This window comes from Symphalangus syndactylus, chromosome 5, assembly GCF_028878055.3.
Source record: "Symphalangus syndactylus isolate Jambi chromosome 5, NHGRI_mSymSyn1-v2.1_pri, whole genome shotgun sequence".
NCBI classification, from domain to species: Eukaryota; Metazoa; Chordata; class Mammalia; order Primates; family Hylobatidae; genus Symphalangus; species Symphalangus syndactylus.
Genome location: NC_072427.2, coordinates 28,395,518 through 28,411,810, shown reverse-complemented (window position 1 = coordinate 28,411,810; position 16,293 = coordinate 28,395,518). Strand labels below are relative to the sequence as shown.

Sequence of the window (16,293 nt, the reverse complement as noted above, 5' to 3'; positions counted from 1 at the left end):
CCAAATCCTTCACCCTCCCATAGAGGGTAACTTTCCCTAACTCACACAAAGGCATATGAGCCTGGGCAGTCATGCCCTTTTTGGACTTCCAGTGTTTCTTACAAATAACTGATTACATTGTCAGTGTTTTAAGGCACTCTTTTTTTTTTTTTTTCCAGCCAATAAAGAGTGCCACCATTGATTTTTGTCTCTTTTCTTATTTTAAAAAAGCTGGCTGGGCATGGTAGCTCATGCCTGTAATCCTAGCACTTTGGGAGGCCAAGGCAGGTGGATTACCTGAGGTCAGGAGTTCAAGACCAGCCTGGCCAACATGGTGAAACCCCGTCTCTACTAAAAAATACAAAAAATTAGCCAGGTTCAGTGGTGCGTGCCTGTAATTCCAGCTGCTCAGGAGGCTGAAGCAGGAGAATCTCTTAAACCCGGAGGCAGAGGTTGCAGTGAGCCAAGATAGCGCCACTGAACTCCAGCCTGGGCTACAGAGCGAGACTTCGTCTCAAAAAAAAAAAAAAGAAAGAAAAAAAAACTCTGATGGTAGTTTCTTTTGCTGTGCAGAAGTTCTTTAGTTTAATTAGATCCCATTTGTCAATTTTGGCTTTTGTTGCCATTGCTTTTGGTGTTTTAGACATGAAGTCCTTGCCCACGCCTATGTCCTGAATGGTATTGCCTAGGTTTTCTTGTAGGATTTTAATGGTTTTAGGTCTAACATTTAAGTCTTTAATCCATCTTGAATTAATTTTTGTGTAAGGTGTAAGGAAGGGATCCAGTTTCAGCTTTCTACATATGGCTAGCCAGTTTTCCCAGCACCATTTATTAAATAGGGAATCCTTTCCCCATTTCTTGTTTTTGTCAGGTTTGTCAAAAATCAGATAGTTGTAGATACGTGGCATCATTTCTGAGGGCTCTGTTCTGTTCCATTGATCTATGTCTCTGTTGTGGTACCAGTACCATGCTGTTTTGGTTACCGTAGCCTTGTAGTATAGTTTGAAGTCAGGTAGCGTGATGCCTCCAGCTTTGTTCTTTTGGCTTAGGATTGACTTGGTGATGCGGGCTCTACCATCAGAGTGAACAGGCAACCTACAGAATGGGAGAAAATTTTTGCAACCTACTCATCTGACAAAGGGCTAATATCCAGAATCTACAATGAACTCAAACAAATTTACAAGAAAAAAACAACCCCATCAAAAAGTGGGTGAAGGACATGAACAGACACTTCTCAAAAGAAGACATTTATGCAGCCAAAAAACACATGAAAAAATGCTCATCATCACTGGCCATCAGAGAAATGCAAATCAAAACCACAGTGAGATACCATCTCACACCAGTTAGAATGGCCATCATTAAAAAGTCAGGAAACAACAGGTGCTGGAGAGGATGTGGAGAAATAGGAACACTTTTACACTGTTGGTGGGACTGTAAACTAGTTCAACCATTGTGGAAGTCAGTGTGGCGATTCCTCAGGGATCTAGAACTAGAAATACCATTTGACCCAGCCATCCCATTACTGGGTATATACCGAAAGGACTATAAATCATGCTGCTATAAAGACACATGCACACATATGTTTATTGCGGCACTATTCACAATGGCAAAGAGTTGGAACCAACCCAAATGTCCAACAACGATAGACTGGATTAAGAAAATGTGGCACATATACACCATGGAATACTATGCAGCCATAAAAAATGATGAGTTCATATCCTTTGCAGGGACATGGATGAAACTGGAAAACATCATTCTCAGTAAACTATCGCAAGGACAAAAAACCAAACACCTCATGTTCTCACTCATAGGTGGGAATTGAACAATGAGAACTCATGGACACAGGAAGGGGAACATCACACTCTGGGGACTGTTGTGGGATGGGGGGAGGGGGGAGGGACAGCATTAGGAGATATACCTAATGCTAAATGACGAGTTAATGGGTGCAGCAAAATAGCATGGCACATGGATACATATGTAACAAACCTGCACATTGTGCACATGTACCCTAAAACCTAAAGTATAATAATAAAAAATAAATAAATAAATAAATTAAAAAAAAAAAAGAAAAAAAAAAGCTAATTTTTTTTTTTATCTATCGGCATTTTTAAAGATTATAATGAGTGCTTAAAGCTTCTTAAATACCTTAAAAAAATTTTTTTTTTTTTTTTGAGGTGGAGTCTTACTCTGTTGCTCAGGCTGGAGTGCAGTGGCACAATTTCAGCTCACTGCAACCTCTGCCTCCCAGGTTCAAGCTATTCTCCTGCCTCAACTTCCCAAGTAGCTGGGATTACAGGCGCATGCCATCATGCCCAGGCAATTTTGTATTTTCAGTGGAGATAGAGTTTCCCCATGTTGACCAGGCTGGTCTCGAAATTCTTACCTCAAGTGATCTGCCTGCCTTGGCCCTCCAAAGTGCTGGGATTACAGGTGTGAACCACCGTGCCAGCCCACAGTAGCTTTAATGTAACTAGGTTTAAAAAAAGAAAAACGTAGTACCAAATACATAATTTGCCCAGTGGTGAATTATACCATTTCATATATATTTGGAGAAGTAGAGTACTACAATTAGTATTTAGATATTTTTGTCCTTGTTTATTTATATTTCTCTTGTCTGAAATAAGAATTCTTGTATCCATGAAACATTAACTGATAGGGCTGTGTATATTTGTAAAATTATGAAGTAAAAATGCTATGTACCTTACATCTTATTTAAAGGGCCAAGAAAAAAGGCTGTGGTGAAACATCAGTGGTACCTCAGTCCTTTTCGTTTCTTTAGTTTTTTTCAGAGGTGATTCAATCTTTTGATTTAACTGGTAACTCAACATACAAAGACTTCTGACTATAAAATGTACATCTAGGCCGGATGCAGTGGCTCACACCTATAATCCCAGCACTTTGGGAGGCTGAGGCGAATGGATCACCTGAGGTCAGGAGTCCGAGACCAGCCTGATCAACATGGCAAAACCCCATCTCTACTGAAAATACAAAAATTAGCTGGGTGTGGTGGCGCATGCCTGTAATCCCAGCTACTTGGAAGACTAAGGCAGGAGAATCACTTGAACCTGGGAGGTGGAGGTTGCGGTGAGCTGAGATAGCGCCATTGCACTACAGCCTGGGCGAGAAGAGCAAAACTCTACCTCAAAAAAAAAAATTAAAATAAAATATACGTCTAAAGGAACAAATTGTCAAGCCAAAGACCTCGTGTTCATTTCAGATATATTATACTTACTGAAATTTTTCTGAGACTTAGATATTAATTTAATATTCCATATGCTGTCTGCTATGGGAAATAAGCTAGTCTTTGAAAGTTATCAATGAGCAACCCCCATTGTGAGTTATTTTTAATTTCTGCTACAACTTGTTTCTTCTTTTGCCTGGTGCACGTGACACCATCTTACTCTAATCTGACAACATCTGCCTCCCTGCCACAATGCTGCATGTGCTGCTGTATTTCCCATTTGGATACTCTCCTGTCAGGAATCAGGACCTGATAGTTGTCTGTGGGACAGTCATATGCATATGAAGGTCAAAGCTGAGTGATCATGGCACCTCTTATTCTCATACATTGAGATTAGCACAAAAATAGCCCTTTAGTGCAACATTTTGTAGTGTGATACGTAAAAGAGGTTGCAAGTGAAGCATCTGGAGTTCCTCGAAAATTGCATTGCTGTCATTTGTATAATGCCTACAACAGATATGGAGAGCTTTGAATATCCAGGGCCAAATTGCAACTCTTAATCGTGTTTTGTTTGTTGTTGTTTATTTTTGTTGTTGTTGGGTTCTTTTGGGAGATGGTTATTGTTTGGTTTTTGGTTTTTTATTTTGTTTTGTTTTGTAGCAACGAAGTAAAAGAGGAGGTTGGTCCAAAGGAAGAAAGAGGAAGAAACCTCTTCGAGACAGCAATGCACCCAAATCCCCCCTTACAGGATATGTTCGGTTCATGAATGAGCGTCGAGAACAACTTCGAGCAAAGAGACCAGAAGTCCCATTTCCAGAAATCACAAGGATGTTAGGCAATGAATGGAGTAAACTGCCTCCTGAGGAAAAACAGGTAATTGTTCCTATTCCTGACCCTTTGTTTGGTTTTGATTATATCTCAGAAATAACTTATATAAGAAAAGCAAAGAGGGTGGACAGTTGATTCTGCAATTTTGTCACAGTGCCTAGGAGACCAGAATAGCAGGGTCCATCATAGCAATTTTCTCTAGCTTAGTGATTTTTAAACTATTTGCTAGAGGGGTGTGAGCAGGAAAGGAGTCTAGGACTCCCCTCAACCAAAGCAGCACCATTTTTTATATGCTGAGTTCACATAAGATTTTTTAAAGTGGTTCAGTATTAAGAAATCTGTCAATAAAATGTATTCCACTGAGTTAAATGAAAAGTCGTGAATTAAGTGAGAAAAAGTCGCTTGACACAATTCCGCAGTTCACATAAGATTTTTAAGAAAAAATGTTACTGCTTTAATACATTTTTTTAACTAGAGTTTTGGCAAATTAACCTGCTATTGAAAATAAAGCAAGAACAACTTGAATTCTTTCTGCTCTAAGACAGAAACTAACCTGATTGGCAAACTGAAATGAATCCGTTTGTTAGAGAGATTTGAAAGGAATTAAGGACAAGATAGCCATGAGCTGGTTGAAGTACCACTAAAGCTGAGCAGTGGTCATGATTGTGGGAGCTGCTTTGGGTTAAAAGTTCCCAGCATTCCCAGCATCTGAAAGATATCTGTATTTCTTTTATGTCTTAAACTCTTTTATGACTTACACTTTTTAAAAAGGATTCCAGACACACTAAAACCAAATTGAGAAATACTCTCCTGGGAATTAATTGAATTCAGAAATTTTCAAAGAGATCAGATTCAGTTGCAACTTTTGAAGCTCTGTGTTTGTGGTAGCAAGCTAGTAGAAAGCAGTGAATATCATTCATTGTTTTGGCGCTACTGTATAAAAGGATAGTGGGCTGTACATACTATGTTATTCTTTTCTTTTTTATTTTTCTTTATTTTAAAATTAATGTGTGCTCATTATTTAGATCCTTTTCAGAGAATACAGAAATGTATAAACAAAAATGTAAAAATAACAGCGCTTATTTCTTGGGATAACCACTATTACGTAGGACAAAGGTTTTGTGTTTGTTTTTGTTTTTTTAACTTTTTTTGGAAATAATTTCAAATACACAAAAAGTTACAAACATAAAACTAATACAAAGAACATCCCAACACTCTTTACCCAGATTCACCTATTGTTAACACATTTTATTCCATTTCTCCATTTGCATATGCGCTTATCTGCTCAGTCTTTCTTATACTTTTGCATGCTCAGTCTTTCTCTCTCTCTCTCTCTCTGTCACACACACACACACACACACACTTGAATGTGTACACCCAGACACACACAAAATTTTGTTTTAATCATGTGAGGATAAATTATATACATTGTAGCCCTTTACCCCCCAGGATATTTCAGTGTGTATGTCAAAGAATATTTTCTTATATAACCATAGTGTAGTCATCAATTTCGTAATTTTTCATTAACAGTGCTTTAATCTGTCATCCATATGTTGACTGAATGTCATTTCTTTATAACATTTTTCCCTTCCAAAACAGGTTCCAGTCTAGGGTCAGGTTTTGTGTTTAGTGGTCAAGTTTCTTTAGCTTAAACTGAGATATTTCCATAGTCTTTCTTTTTCTTTTATAACATTTATATTTTTTTAAAATACAGTTCCCTTCTGCTTCCCCTGCTGCTTTTACCTTTAACAGATCATTGCGCATTGTGTATTTTTCAGATGTTTCCTTGTGATTAGATTGAAGTTGCGCATTTTTGGTGGGATTACTTGCATGGGTGGTGGTGTGTACTCAATATATCACATATGCAGGCACACAATGTCCTTTTGTTTCTCACTAGTAATGTTAATTTTGCTTACTTGGTACATTATTTAAATTCTCCTTTGTCATTAATAAGTAATCTATGGGGAGACGATTTAAGAACATGCAAATAGCCTGTTTTACCCTAGATTTAGCATCCATTGATTATTTTTGCCTGATTTAATCTTTATCATTATGGTTGCAATGTGATGATTTTTCCAACTCCAGCACTGCCTTCACATTTACCAATTAGCCTTCAGCATTCTAATCTAAGCAAGATCTCAGCTTACTGCAACCTTGACCTCCTGGGCTCAAGCACCGCTTCCACCTTAACCTCCTGAGTAGCACACACCACCAAACCTGGCTAATTATTTTATGTTTTGTAGAGATGGGATCTCACTTTGTTGCCTAGGCTGGACTCAAACATCTGGGCTCAAGCAGTCCTCCTCTTGCCTGGGCCTCCCAACATCCTGTGATTACAGATATGAGCCACCATGCCTGACGCCCTACCCCCATTTATTTATTTGTTTGTTTGTTTGTTTGTTTATTTTTTGAGATGGAGTCTTGCTCTGTCGCCCAAGCTGGAGTGCAGTGGCACAATCTCGCCTCATTGCAACCTCCACCTCCCAGGTTCAAGCGATTCTCTAGCCTCAGCTTCCCAAGTAGCTGGGACTACAGGCGTGCACCATCATGCCCAGCTAATTTTTGTATTTTTAGTAGAGATGGGGGTTTCAGCATGTTGACCAGTCTGGTCTTGAACTCCTGACCTCAAGTGATCCACCCACTTCGGCCTCCCAAAGTGTTGGGATTACAGGCGTGAGCCACCACGCTCAGCCTCTACCTCCATTTATTGTATTTGTATGGTAACAAATCATTGGTATTGTGTCTGTTATAAATCATACTAATAATAATATGAAGTTTTTTCTACTAGTTTATAATTTATTACTGTACTTAATTATTTTGGTGCTTAAATTGTACCAGATTTGGCCAGTTGAGTATCCCCTACATCTGGCTCTTACGCGGGACAAAGTGTTTAACATAATTTCTGAGTGTGTTTTCTGTTCATTTAGAAGCAGTATTTTTATACTTTCTTATACTTCATTTTGATGAATGAAAAGGGCAAAGCATTAAACAAAATAATCCTGGTAGATCAATGAACTTTGTTTAAATAATTAATAGCACAAAGCAATCAAAGCATGTAGATATAGGTTCTCTCAGAGTAGTCCATTTTTAGGTCCATAGGATGAGGTCATTATTTTTATGTTCTTTGTGTCTCCCAGCTTCATTGCTCCAATCTCCTGGCTCTTAAAGTGCCAATTGATGTATGACATCATCCCCTCAAAATGGGCTGGAGACAGTAAAACAAAGTAATATTCTATTCCTTCCCCTGGGAAGACTAAGTGTGCCTATGTGGTGTGCAGATCTCATGAGGATGACTCTAGTGGCCATGTAGAGTTCTATCTATAGAGTTAGAAGAATAATCATCTTCATGAATTTTTTATAATGATCTCAATAGAACTTGTCTTCATTAGGTTAGAAAAGGCAATAAATATTCTAAAAACTCATAATGACCTATTTACTTTTATAATTAAGAGGTTATATTTTAGTCTATTCATACAACTCTTGTTTTTCTGATTCTTTTTTAAGGCATATTCCCTATATTCTTTTCTTCCCATGTTCTAATTGTCCTGTTTTCTTCAAATAGGTAATTTAATTTTATTTAAATAGGATCTCATTTTCTTGAAAATAATTCTGTATTTCTTTCTTAGCGCTACCTTGATGAAGCAGACAGAGATAAGGAGCGTTACATGAAGGAACTGGAACAGTATCAGAAAACAGAGGCCTACAAGGTCTTCAGTAGGAAAACCCAGGACCGTCAGAAAGGCAAATCTCATAGACAAGGTATCAAAACCAGAACCAAATGTATTTGTAGTTTGTTGTGGGTGATGGAGTGTCATAAAGCCAACTGTTAAGAGTGGTAACTATAAAAGATGTGTTTCTGTTTTCTCTCCACTATCCAGTATTCACTTACAAGCATTATCTTGAAATTTTATTAAAATCACATGGCTCTCATTTAGAAATTTCAACTGGGTTTCCGTGTCTATTATCAATGATTTTGACTTGTCCTCCAAGACCCCTGTTAGTTGCCTGCCCTTCTTTTCGTGATTCCCAGTTTAGGCATTTCTCTGCCTATAAGCAAGCCTATCTACAAAATTGTATCAGTAACTTGCCTTTAACACTTCTAAGCCTTTCATGTGTCATTTTTGAAGCGCCATCCACAACTAGCCTATTTTTCATTAGCCATTGCATCTTCTCTATACTTGGGCATCTAGCCTGCTAAAATTATAGATGTTGTATAAGTAGTCTTTGCTTTGTGTCTTCTGTCCACTCTTCCACCCTTTTCTCCCTAAAGTTAAGAACCGTGTCTGCTGTTTCTCTTATGCCTAATTATGAATTTTGTAGATATGGGGTTCCCTTACTTTTGTTGGCTGACCGATTAATAAAGCCTTAAGGAAAAATATCATATGTTATGAGAATCTACATATACAAGCAGGTTTTATAGTTTGGCACAGTCATATACTTGGGTTTTTTTTATTGCTTTCTTTTTAAATGTAATGTTCTCTTATTCTTTTATATTTTTAGATGCAGCCCGGCAAGCCACTCATGATCATGAGGTAATTAGCCATCTGTCTACATATCATATATATGTATTTATAATAATGTTGCTTTTTGAAATGCTATTGGATTTTTTTTTTTTAATGAATGGCAAAGTATTTCCTATCTCATAATTAAGATTAAATGAGATATTTTAGCTTGGGGGTTCTTAGCATATGGCAGACACTTAGGTTGTATGTCTGTCATTGAACTACATCCCCTAACCTCAATCCTTTCCTGTGATCTAAGAATTTTATTGGCTTTAAATGCCAAAGATGGCTGGAATTTGGAATGAAGTATAGAAATGAGGGCTAGCTGAAAGCTATAACTTGACCATAGTTTATCATCACCAAATACTTAAATCTGACTCTCAGAAAAGTTATTATTTAAAGAATCCAGCATTTGCTTAAAACGAACTGTTCAACTACAATGTCAATAGAGCACAAGCGGCAGTATCTCAGGTTTGTTTTTTGCTTTGTTTTGTTTTTTGTTTTTTTGAGATAGAGTCTCACTCTGTCGCCCAGGCTGGAGTGCAGTGGCACAATCTCGGCTCACCGCAACCTCCGCCTCCCGGGTTCAAGCGATTGTCCTGCCTCAGCCTCCCGAGTAGCCGGGACTACAGGCTCATGCCATCATACCCAGCTAATTTTCTGTATTTTTAGTAGAGATGGGGTTTCATCATATGAGCCAGGATGGTCTCGATCTCCTGACCTCATGATCCACCCGCCTTGGCCTCCCAAAGTGCTGGGATTACAGGCATGAGCCACCACGCCCGGCCCAGTATCTCAGTTCTTACATCTCCTTTCCTCTTCCCTCACTTCACTAGCACATGTTTGTATACTGGCTTCTTTCCTCCCACTTGGTTCAGCCCCATTGATAAGATTTAGGCCTGTGTTTCTGTGTGTGTGTGGGATTTAGGTGTGTGTGTTATTTCAAATTCTGTTTCCTCCTTCAAACTTTTCTTGTTTCCTCCAACTTCCTTTAACCCTCATGGCTCTCTATACTTCTGTTATGTGCTTAGCTGATCTGACCTTGGGGTTTTGAGGTAATTCAAGGGCTCACACTCTTTGGTTGTAATCTCTTTGTAGACATACACAGTCTAGTTTCCATCTTTATATCCAACCCCATAATAACCTTGCCTTGAGAAGGTATTCCATAAATGATTATTTTTGTACAAGAATCTATTCAAAGTTGACCTGAAATAACTGGGAATTTGAACAAAAAGAATTTTCTGATGTACTCTTTTACATGTGTTTGGTTTTTCACTAAATCAAGGAAATGTTGGTTACCTTAAAACATAGAGGAAAAATTCAGATTCACAGGTCAAATAGATGTTATTACCATCTATGAATTATAAAGTGAGAAGCATAATAAATATTTATATTTTATTCTAAAGATAAATCCTATATAAATGTAATTATATATGACATTCTATGCTCTAATTAGGAAGAAATGTTATGTTGTTTTGCTGGAGAAACTTTGTACTTATTCTTTGTATTTTAAATCATAATAATATTGCAAACTTTTCATATTAGCAGACATTTGTATAATTACTTCTCTCTTTCTTTGCCTGTGTGCCCAGCTATCAATATCATGAAATTTCTGTGCTTCCTTTTTTCTCTATTTTACAGCTTCTCTATCCTTAACAGTTACCAAAGAGAATTTGGACAGTAATCTGAAACATTAGATCTCACATTTTCTGGTCAGTCATCTGAATAGGTGTCAGTCATCTGACTCATTTCATCACTATGAATTTTGCTGGCCAAACTATATGTGGCATTTTTGTCTTCAGTAAACTTGATAGTTGCAGTCAGAAAAGATGTAGATTTAGTCTGTATCATAGAACCTGCTGCTGATGATTTGAGAAGTGAAGGTGTTTATTCTGATACATTAGTATGATATGAATTTCTGTAATTTCTGTGATTTGTGAAAAGAAGTGAGTCTCTATGTATTTCCCTGTTACAGGATTAGACACATGTTAAACCAAACAAAAAAAGGAGTGAGTAGATGGAGAGCCAGCAGTTGTTTCTTAAGAGGTTATACAGTAGGTTCTGTAAATCCATGTGTTGGTATGCCCACAGCAGGATAAAGCTCCTTTAGTAAGCGTGTTGTCCCAATTAATGTCCCTTCATCCATTTTTATTTTTCACTGAATAATATGTTTCCTAAATTAGATAATTTTAGAACAATTGCAATATAGAAGAACTGATTTGAAAGTTTTAAAACTGTTTTTAAACACTGTTACCCAGTAATTTTCTTACATATAACTTCTTAGTATAATAGAAGTTCAGAAAAATAGCACTATGGGTGAAAAGCAGCCGCAGAAGGAGCCCATGGAAAGGAGTAATTGAATCAGGACTTAAAAATGACCTAGGTTTTGTGGGCATCTCAGGGTGGGTAAATGGCTCAAGCAGAGGTATGAGTTAAGTTTTTAATAAAAGAGCAAATATCTTGCAGTGTCTAAAGACCATAGATCCTAAATACATACTTATTTCCCTTTCTTATCCTATGAGGAGTAAAACACTGAGACTCAGTGATCCTCTCAACTGACCACCTCATTTTGCCAGTGAGGAAAGTGACTTGCCTAAGACAGTATATAGAATGGAAAGAATTTACCCAGAATCACTTACTGAATTAAATTGGAGGCAGAATTGTGACAGAAACCCAGGCCTTCTGTGTCATAGTCTAGCATTCTTGACAGCACAGTGCCATGCTACATAGCATAAACTACAGTGTTGAAAGTAAAAATAGGCCTCATTGCCCGAGATGTCAGCAAAATGTGTTGCCAGTTAAGTAAACTATTTGGTTTGTGTATAGTAAAGAAACCTGTTGTATTCCTAAATGAAACTTGGATCCCTAAGTCATTGTTACCAAGGCAGGTACTGGAGAGGGCATATTAGAGCTAAAGAAATGCCGACCTGAAAGCCATTCTGCATAGCAGTGGGGCACTTCAGGCTGGTACACAGTGTTAAGAGCATTTCCCAAAGTAGAAGTCTCGAGAGAAGCACATATCACACTCTTTGAAATTCTGGCCCTGAGCCTAGATCACAGCAAAATAGGTTCAGTTCGAAAGGGCCTCTTTTCTCTTAACCTCCACTCAATATATAGAATGGAAAACCAAAGTGAAGAATATTCTTGCTCCTCTCAAATCGAAAGGCAGCCCACTAGACCCAAGAGTTAGCTAGTATTACTCTCAAGAAAGTGTCTATATCTCATGTGAAAACTAAGATAGAAACAATAATTTTGTTTCTCCTTTAATTTATGAGAAATGACAGAATGACAATCAGCCTGAACAAATTAGACCCTTTCACTGAAAGGGTAATCAAAGCCGTATGATTTTAATCCCTTGAGCTATCCTTGGAGCAGCTTAAGTACACCCAAGCCCCCAGGAGGATCCTCTCCATGCCATGAAATGTGCTCAGTAATGGAAGAGCGCTGATGGTTTTTATTACCACTCTTCCATTAAGTAGAATTTCTCTGTTACCTTTCAGAGACTGAACAGTTTAATTGCTTTAATGTTTCTTATTTTGTGCTCTGAGAATCTGTACCAAGGGGCAGGGTGTTAATGCACCTATGTGGTGCTGTCCTCTGCCCTTACATAATTAGCTTGATTTGGACTGCTCTGGCAAAGAAAAGATTACCAGTCTGAGGAGAGTCAAGACCTTGGAGAGGGATCTTTGTACCATGGTAATGGGAGCCAAGCGTCTCCACTTTACCCATCTAACTGGCAGATATTGAGACGTATAGCTAGGTAACTGATCTCATGTAACTGCAGTTAAGTTGGAGACTGAATAAGATAGGATGATAATGTCCCAAGTCTTTATGCTAAGTCATCTGTGGACTTATGTTTGTATCTGTTATGCCTTGTGCATGTTGGGATTATGTGTCATAAGTTTTGTTTTCCTGCAGCAGCCCAGTAACAGTTAAAGCATATGGGAAGCCAGCAAATTTGAGAGAAAGCCACTGCGAAATATGGCTAAGATTCCCTCTGGAACCAGCCTTTGTTGTTCACACATTAGTTTCCATTGAAATCCCCTAGGAACTGGCTCAAGGTGGAGCTTTGCATGTTGAAACTTGGGACTTTCGATTGATAATTTTGTTGTTTATTTTCAAATTGTTCTGGGAAACTTTGCTTTCTTTTCTTAGGAAGAAAAATACAAGTAGAAATTAAGTGCTCTGAAATTACATAGCTTTTCAGTGTCTTTCTTGCTCAGCTGCCATTGGCAGGTGGTTCACACAGCCCAGCCTCCTTACTAGGCAGCCACCATTATGAAAACAGGAGCTCGGGTGTCAGATTTCCCTCTTAAGCTGTGAACTGCTTAGCTTTTCTACTGGGCACCAAGTCATTTTTGCGTTCAAAGATTTAAAAAACTAGTGGAGGCTGGGGGCAGTGGCTCAAGCCTGTAATCCCAGCACTTTGGGAGGCCAAGGCAGGTGGATCACCTGAGGTCAGGAGCTCAAGACCAGCCTGGCCAACATGGCGAAACCCCGTCTCTACTAAAAAAATACAGAAAATTAGCCAGGCATGGTGGTGGGCACCTGTAATCCCAGTGACTCGGGAGGCTGAGGCAGAGAATTGCTTGAACCCTGGAGACAGAGGTTGCAGTGAGCTGAGATCGTGCCACGGTACTCTACCCTGGCCAACAGAGAGAGACTCCATCTCGGAAAAAAAAAAAAAGAAAAAGAAAAAGCTAGTGGTTACAAGAGTAGGAAAGATACGTTCTGTCTAGCTTTAAACAATTGTTTATAGGAATGGAATCTAGGTATTACGTTTGCGTGTTTTTCATGTTATAAAGGTCCTGGGATCTTAAGATTTCACTAGCAGTTTCTTCATTTCTCACTTCCTGCCATTTTACCACCTTTGTTATGGAAAATTTTGAACACTATGCCAAGACACTTAATATTCACAATGCTTTCAACTTCAAATTCATTTTAGAAATGACAGCCAAAACATCTTGAGATAAAGATCATTGTGGAATATATTTTGCAATGATCTTGTGAGGCTTTTTTAATTTTAATGGCTTATTGGTGAATTAATTTTAGGCTTTGTTATTCTTTTGTATCTCACATAATCCTTTGCTTTCTAATTTTTAGAGCCTGGTTATTTCCGATTTCTCGGTCTCATATGTTTGTTTGTTTGTTTATTTTTCCTGTGTCTAAAGAAAATCTAAAAGACCCCAAAGATAGGCTGCCTCTCATAAGTAAATAGAAGTACCAATGGAATATCATAATTATTGCTCATAGCAGTTACATTTCTGCTTAAAATTCTTATTGTCCACTCTGCAAATTTATATTGCATAATCTTATCTCAGGGAGCATTTTACATGCATAACCAACAAGAGTGACTGAAAAAACCACTCTTTCTCAATTCCCACTACAATCACTTTCACAACTGTATACTGTTGACTATTCAAAACACAAGGCTAAGAAATGGCTTCAAATTCTCCATTAGGGAAATTTACGTAACTTTGTTCTAAGGTTTCTAATTGCACAGTAGTTGTATACCTGAGAGAAGTGAATACCTGCTTAAGCTCTATGAAAATTGTATTCCAGTCAAAAGATGAATACATTTCCCTCACAGACTCACCTGGACTGATTCCTGCTCACCCTATTCTCTCTTTAAAGAAGACGTGATCATTGTCTTCAGGCACTATTATTTAATTTAGCTTCTATTAAGAATTAACTGTTTTGTTCCTCTTGATTCACAGAAAGAAACAGAGGTAAAGGAACGGTCTGTTTTTGACATCCCTATATTTACAGAGGAATTCTTGAACCATAGCAAAGGTGATTACTGAAGTTTCTTTTTGTGTTTCTCAGATTTTTGACAGGGGACTTAGTTCTCAGAAGAAATTCATTGCTCAAAAGCAATGGTAGTGTTATCCCTTCTTAGGACTACTCAAAGACCAGTGAAGGAAAGCTAGGGCATTGTTGTCAAAGCTTCTTTGGTCTCTGGATGAAAGGAAATAAATGCAAATCACAAATTCACTTGTCTTCAGACTCTTAGCCTGGAACCCTTTGTACAAATAGAAACTTACATGGGAGTCCAAAATATAAAATAATTAAGAGCAAATCTGATCCCATTGTAGTAAAGATGGGTACCTACAGCTGTGCTTGGCCAGTCTCCCAGGATCTCCCTGCAAAACCCCTCAGGCTTCTCATTGTACAATTTAAAAAGCAAAAACTAACAAACAAAAAAATACTGGGAATTGAAACTGTTTGTTGCAATCTTATGTATGGAATGTGACTAGCTGTAAGAATTAAAATAGCTCTGGGGAGTCAGGCGTTTCATTGCTGAAATTGCTATCTGGAATGCCATAATGAGAATAGGGAGATGAGGTGGGGTAGCTAAATTAGAGGCAGCTAAGCAGAACTTCCCTGTAAGAGTCATTGGGACTCCTCAGAGACTCCTTCTAGTGCTGCATGTGTTCTGTGGGATGTATGTCCTCAGCTCGGGAAGCAGAGCTCCGCCAGCTTCGCAAATCCAACATGGAGTTTGAGGAGAGGAATGCAGCCCTGCAAAAGCACGTGGAGAGCATGCGCACAGCAGTGGAGAAGCTGGAGGTGGATGTGATCCAGGAGCGGAGCCGCAACACAGTCTTACAGCAGCACCTGGAGACCCTGCGGCAGGTGCTGACCAGCAGCTTTGCCAGCATGCCCTTGCCTGGTAAGTCCTCCTGCCTGAGAACTGTCAGTGACAGGGGTGTGCGTGTTGTGGGGAGCAGAGTGCTGTTTATGTTAGTACTGGTGTGGAGAGATTGAAATCTCCTCCAGAGGAAAATTAATTAAACTACATTTTTTTCTCCTCTGGATATAATAGAATGTCAGTATTGGCTAAAATCATCCAATGTTTCAGGCTCTCTGGTCATTCAAATTTTTGTCCATTTATATATTAATATCTATTTTCCCCTCTTTTAAGCTTAATTTGCTATTCAGAACACTGAGTAGTAAATCTTGAGAGTGCTTCTTCTTATGTATGTTTGCTTTTTAGTTGTTTTTGTTTTAACGAGAAGGAAGGGAAAATGAACACTGGTACTTCTTATATACTCTTTCATTTTGAGGATAGTCATAGCAGAAAGCTGAGAAAGTCTAACCTTCTGTTACATGCAGCTACTCATATATACTATACAGCAATTATATAGCCCATCTGTTTATTTAGAGTATGTGGACAAATCTCATTTCTTTGAGATCTAAAAGTCTCTCCTCTAAAATTAAAAGCATGTCTGTGGAGCAGACCACATTAGAATCACTATTTCTTTGAAATTTTGTTTTATGGTAAAACTGAATAGAGAGGATTTTCTTACTTTCTTCTTATCTCACTTCAGGAAGTGGAGAGACACCTACAGTGGACACCATTGACTCATATATGAACAGACTGCACAGTATTATTTTAGCTAATCCCCAAGACAATGAAAACTTCATAGCTACAGTTCGAGAAGTTGTGAACAGACTTGATCGTTAGGGAATGGTGAGTGCTCACTGATAAATATGTATATGCCAGCACATCATCAAAAATAAGATGTCATCAGACTTTATCAATACTACTAAAACCCCGGGATTACATTGGATGAACAAGTTGGAGACTTGGTTAAGATTCCTGTTGCATGGTTGTTAAATGTAGTAAATAATATTAGAAAACAGAATCACTGTAGTCCCAACTACTTGGTAGGCTGAGGTGGGAGGATTGTTTGAGCCCAGCAGTTCAAGTCCAGAGAGATCCTGTCTCTAAAAATAAAACAGACTCAAGACAGTTTTTTCTCATGCTTGCTTCAGAATGGTTTAATGGGAAGAGCATGG

General features: G+C 38.3%; 1 protein-coding gene across 6 annotated transcripts in view; it reads left to right on the top strand.

Moving 5' to 3' along the window:
* HMG20A (high mobility group 20A) overlaps positions 1-16,293 on the top strand; it is a 102,507-nt gene that overhangs the window by 44,174 nt on the left and 42,040 nt on the right. For all 6 annotated transcript variants that reach the window (XR_010120672.1, XM_055277628.2, XM_063638729.1 and 3 more), the window contains 6 exons: positions 3,821-4,033; positions 7,615-7,747; positions 8,489-8,520; positions 14,208-14,283; positions 14,948-15,163; positions 15,822-15,964. Coding sequence is in view for 5 of the 6 variants with exons in the window: in XM_055277628.2 (XP_055133603.1) it covers positions 3,821-4,033; positions 7,615-7,747; positions 8,489-8,520; positions 14,208-14,283; positions 14,948-15,163; positions 15,822-15,958 (807 nt within the window). In the remaining variant the exon portion in view is untranslated. The remainder of the gene's footprint in view (positions 1-3,820; positions 4,034-7,614; positions 7,748-8,488; positions 8,521-14,207; positions 14,284-14,947; positions 15,164-15,821; positions 15,965-16,293) is intronic.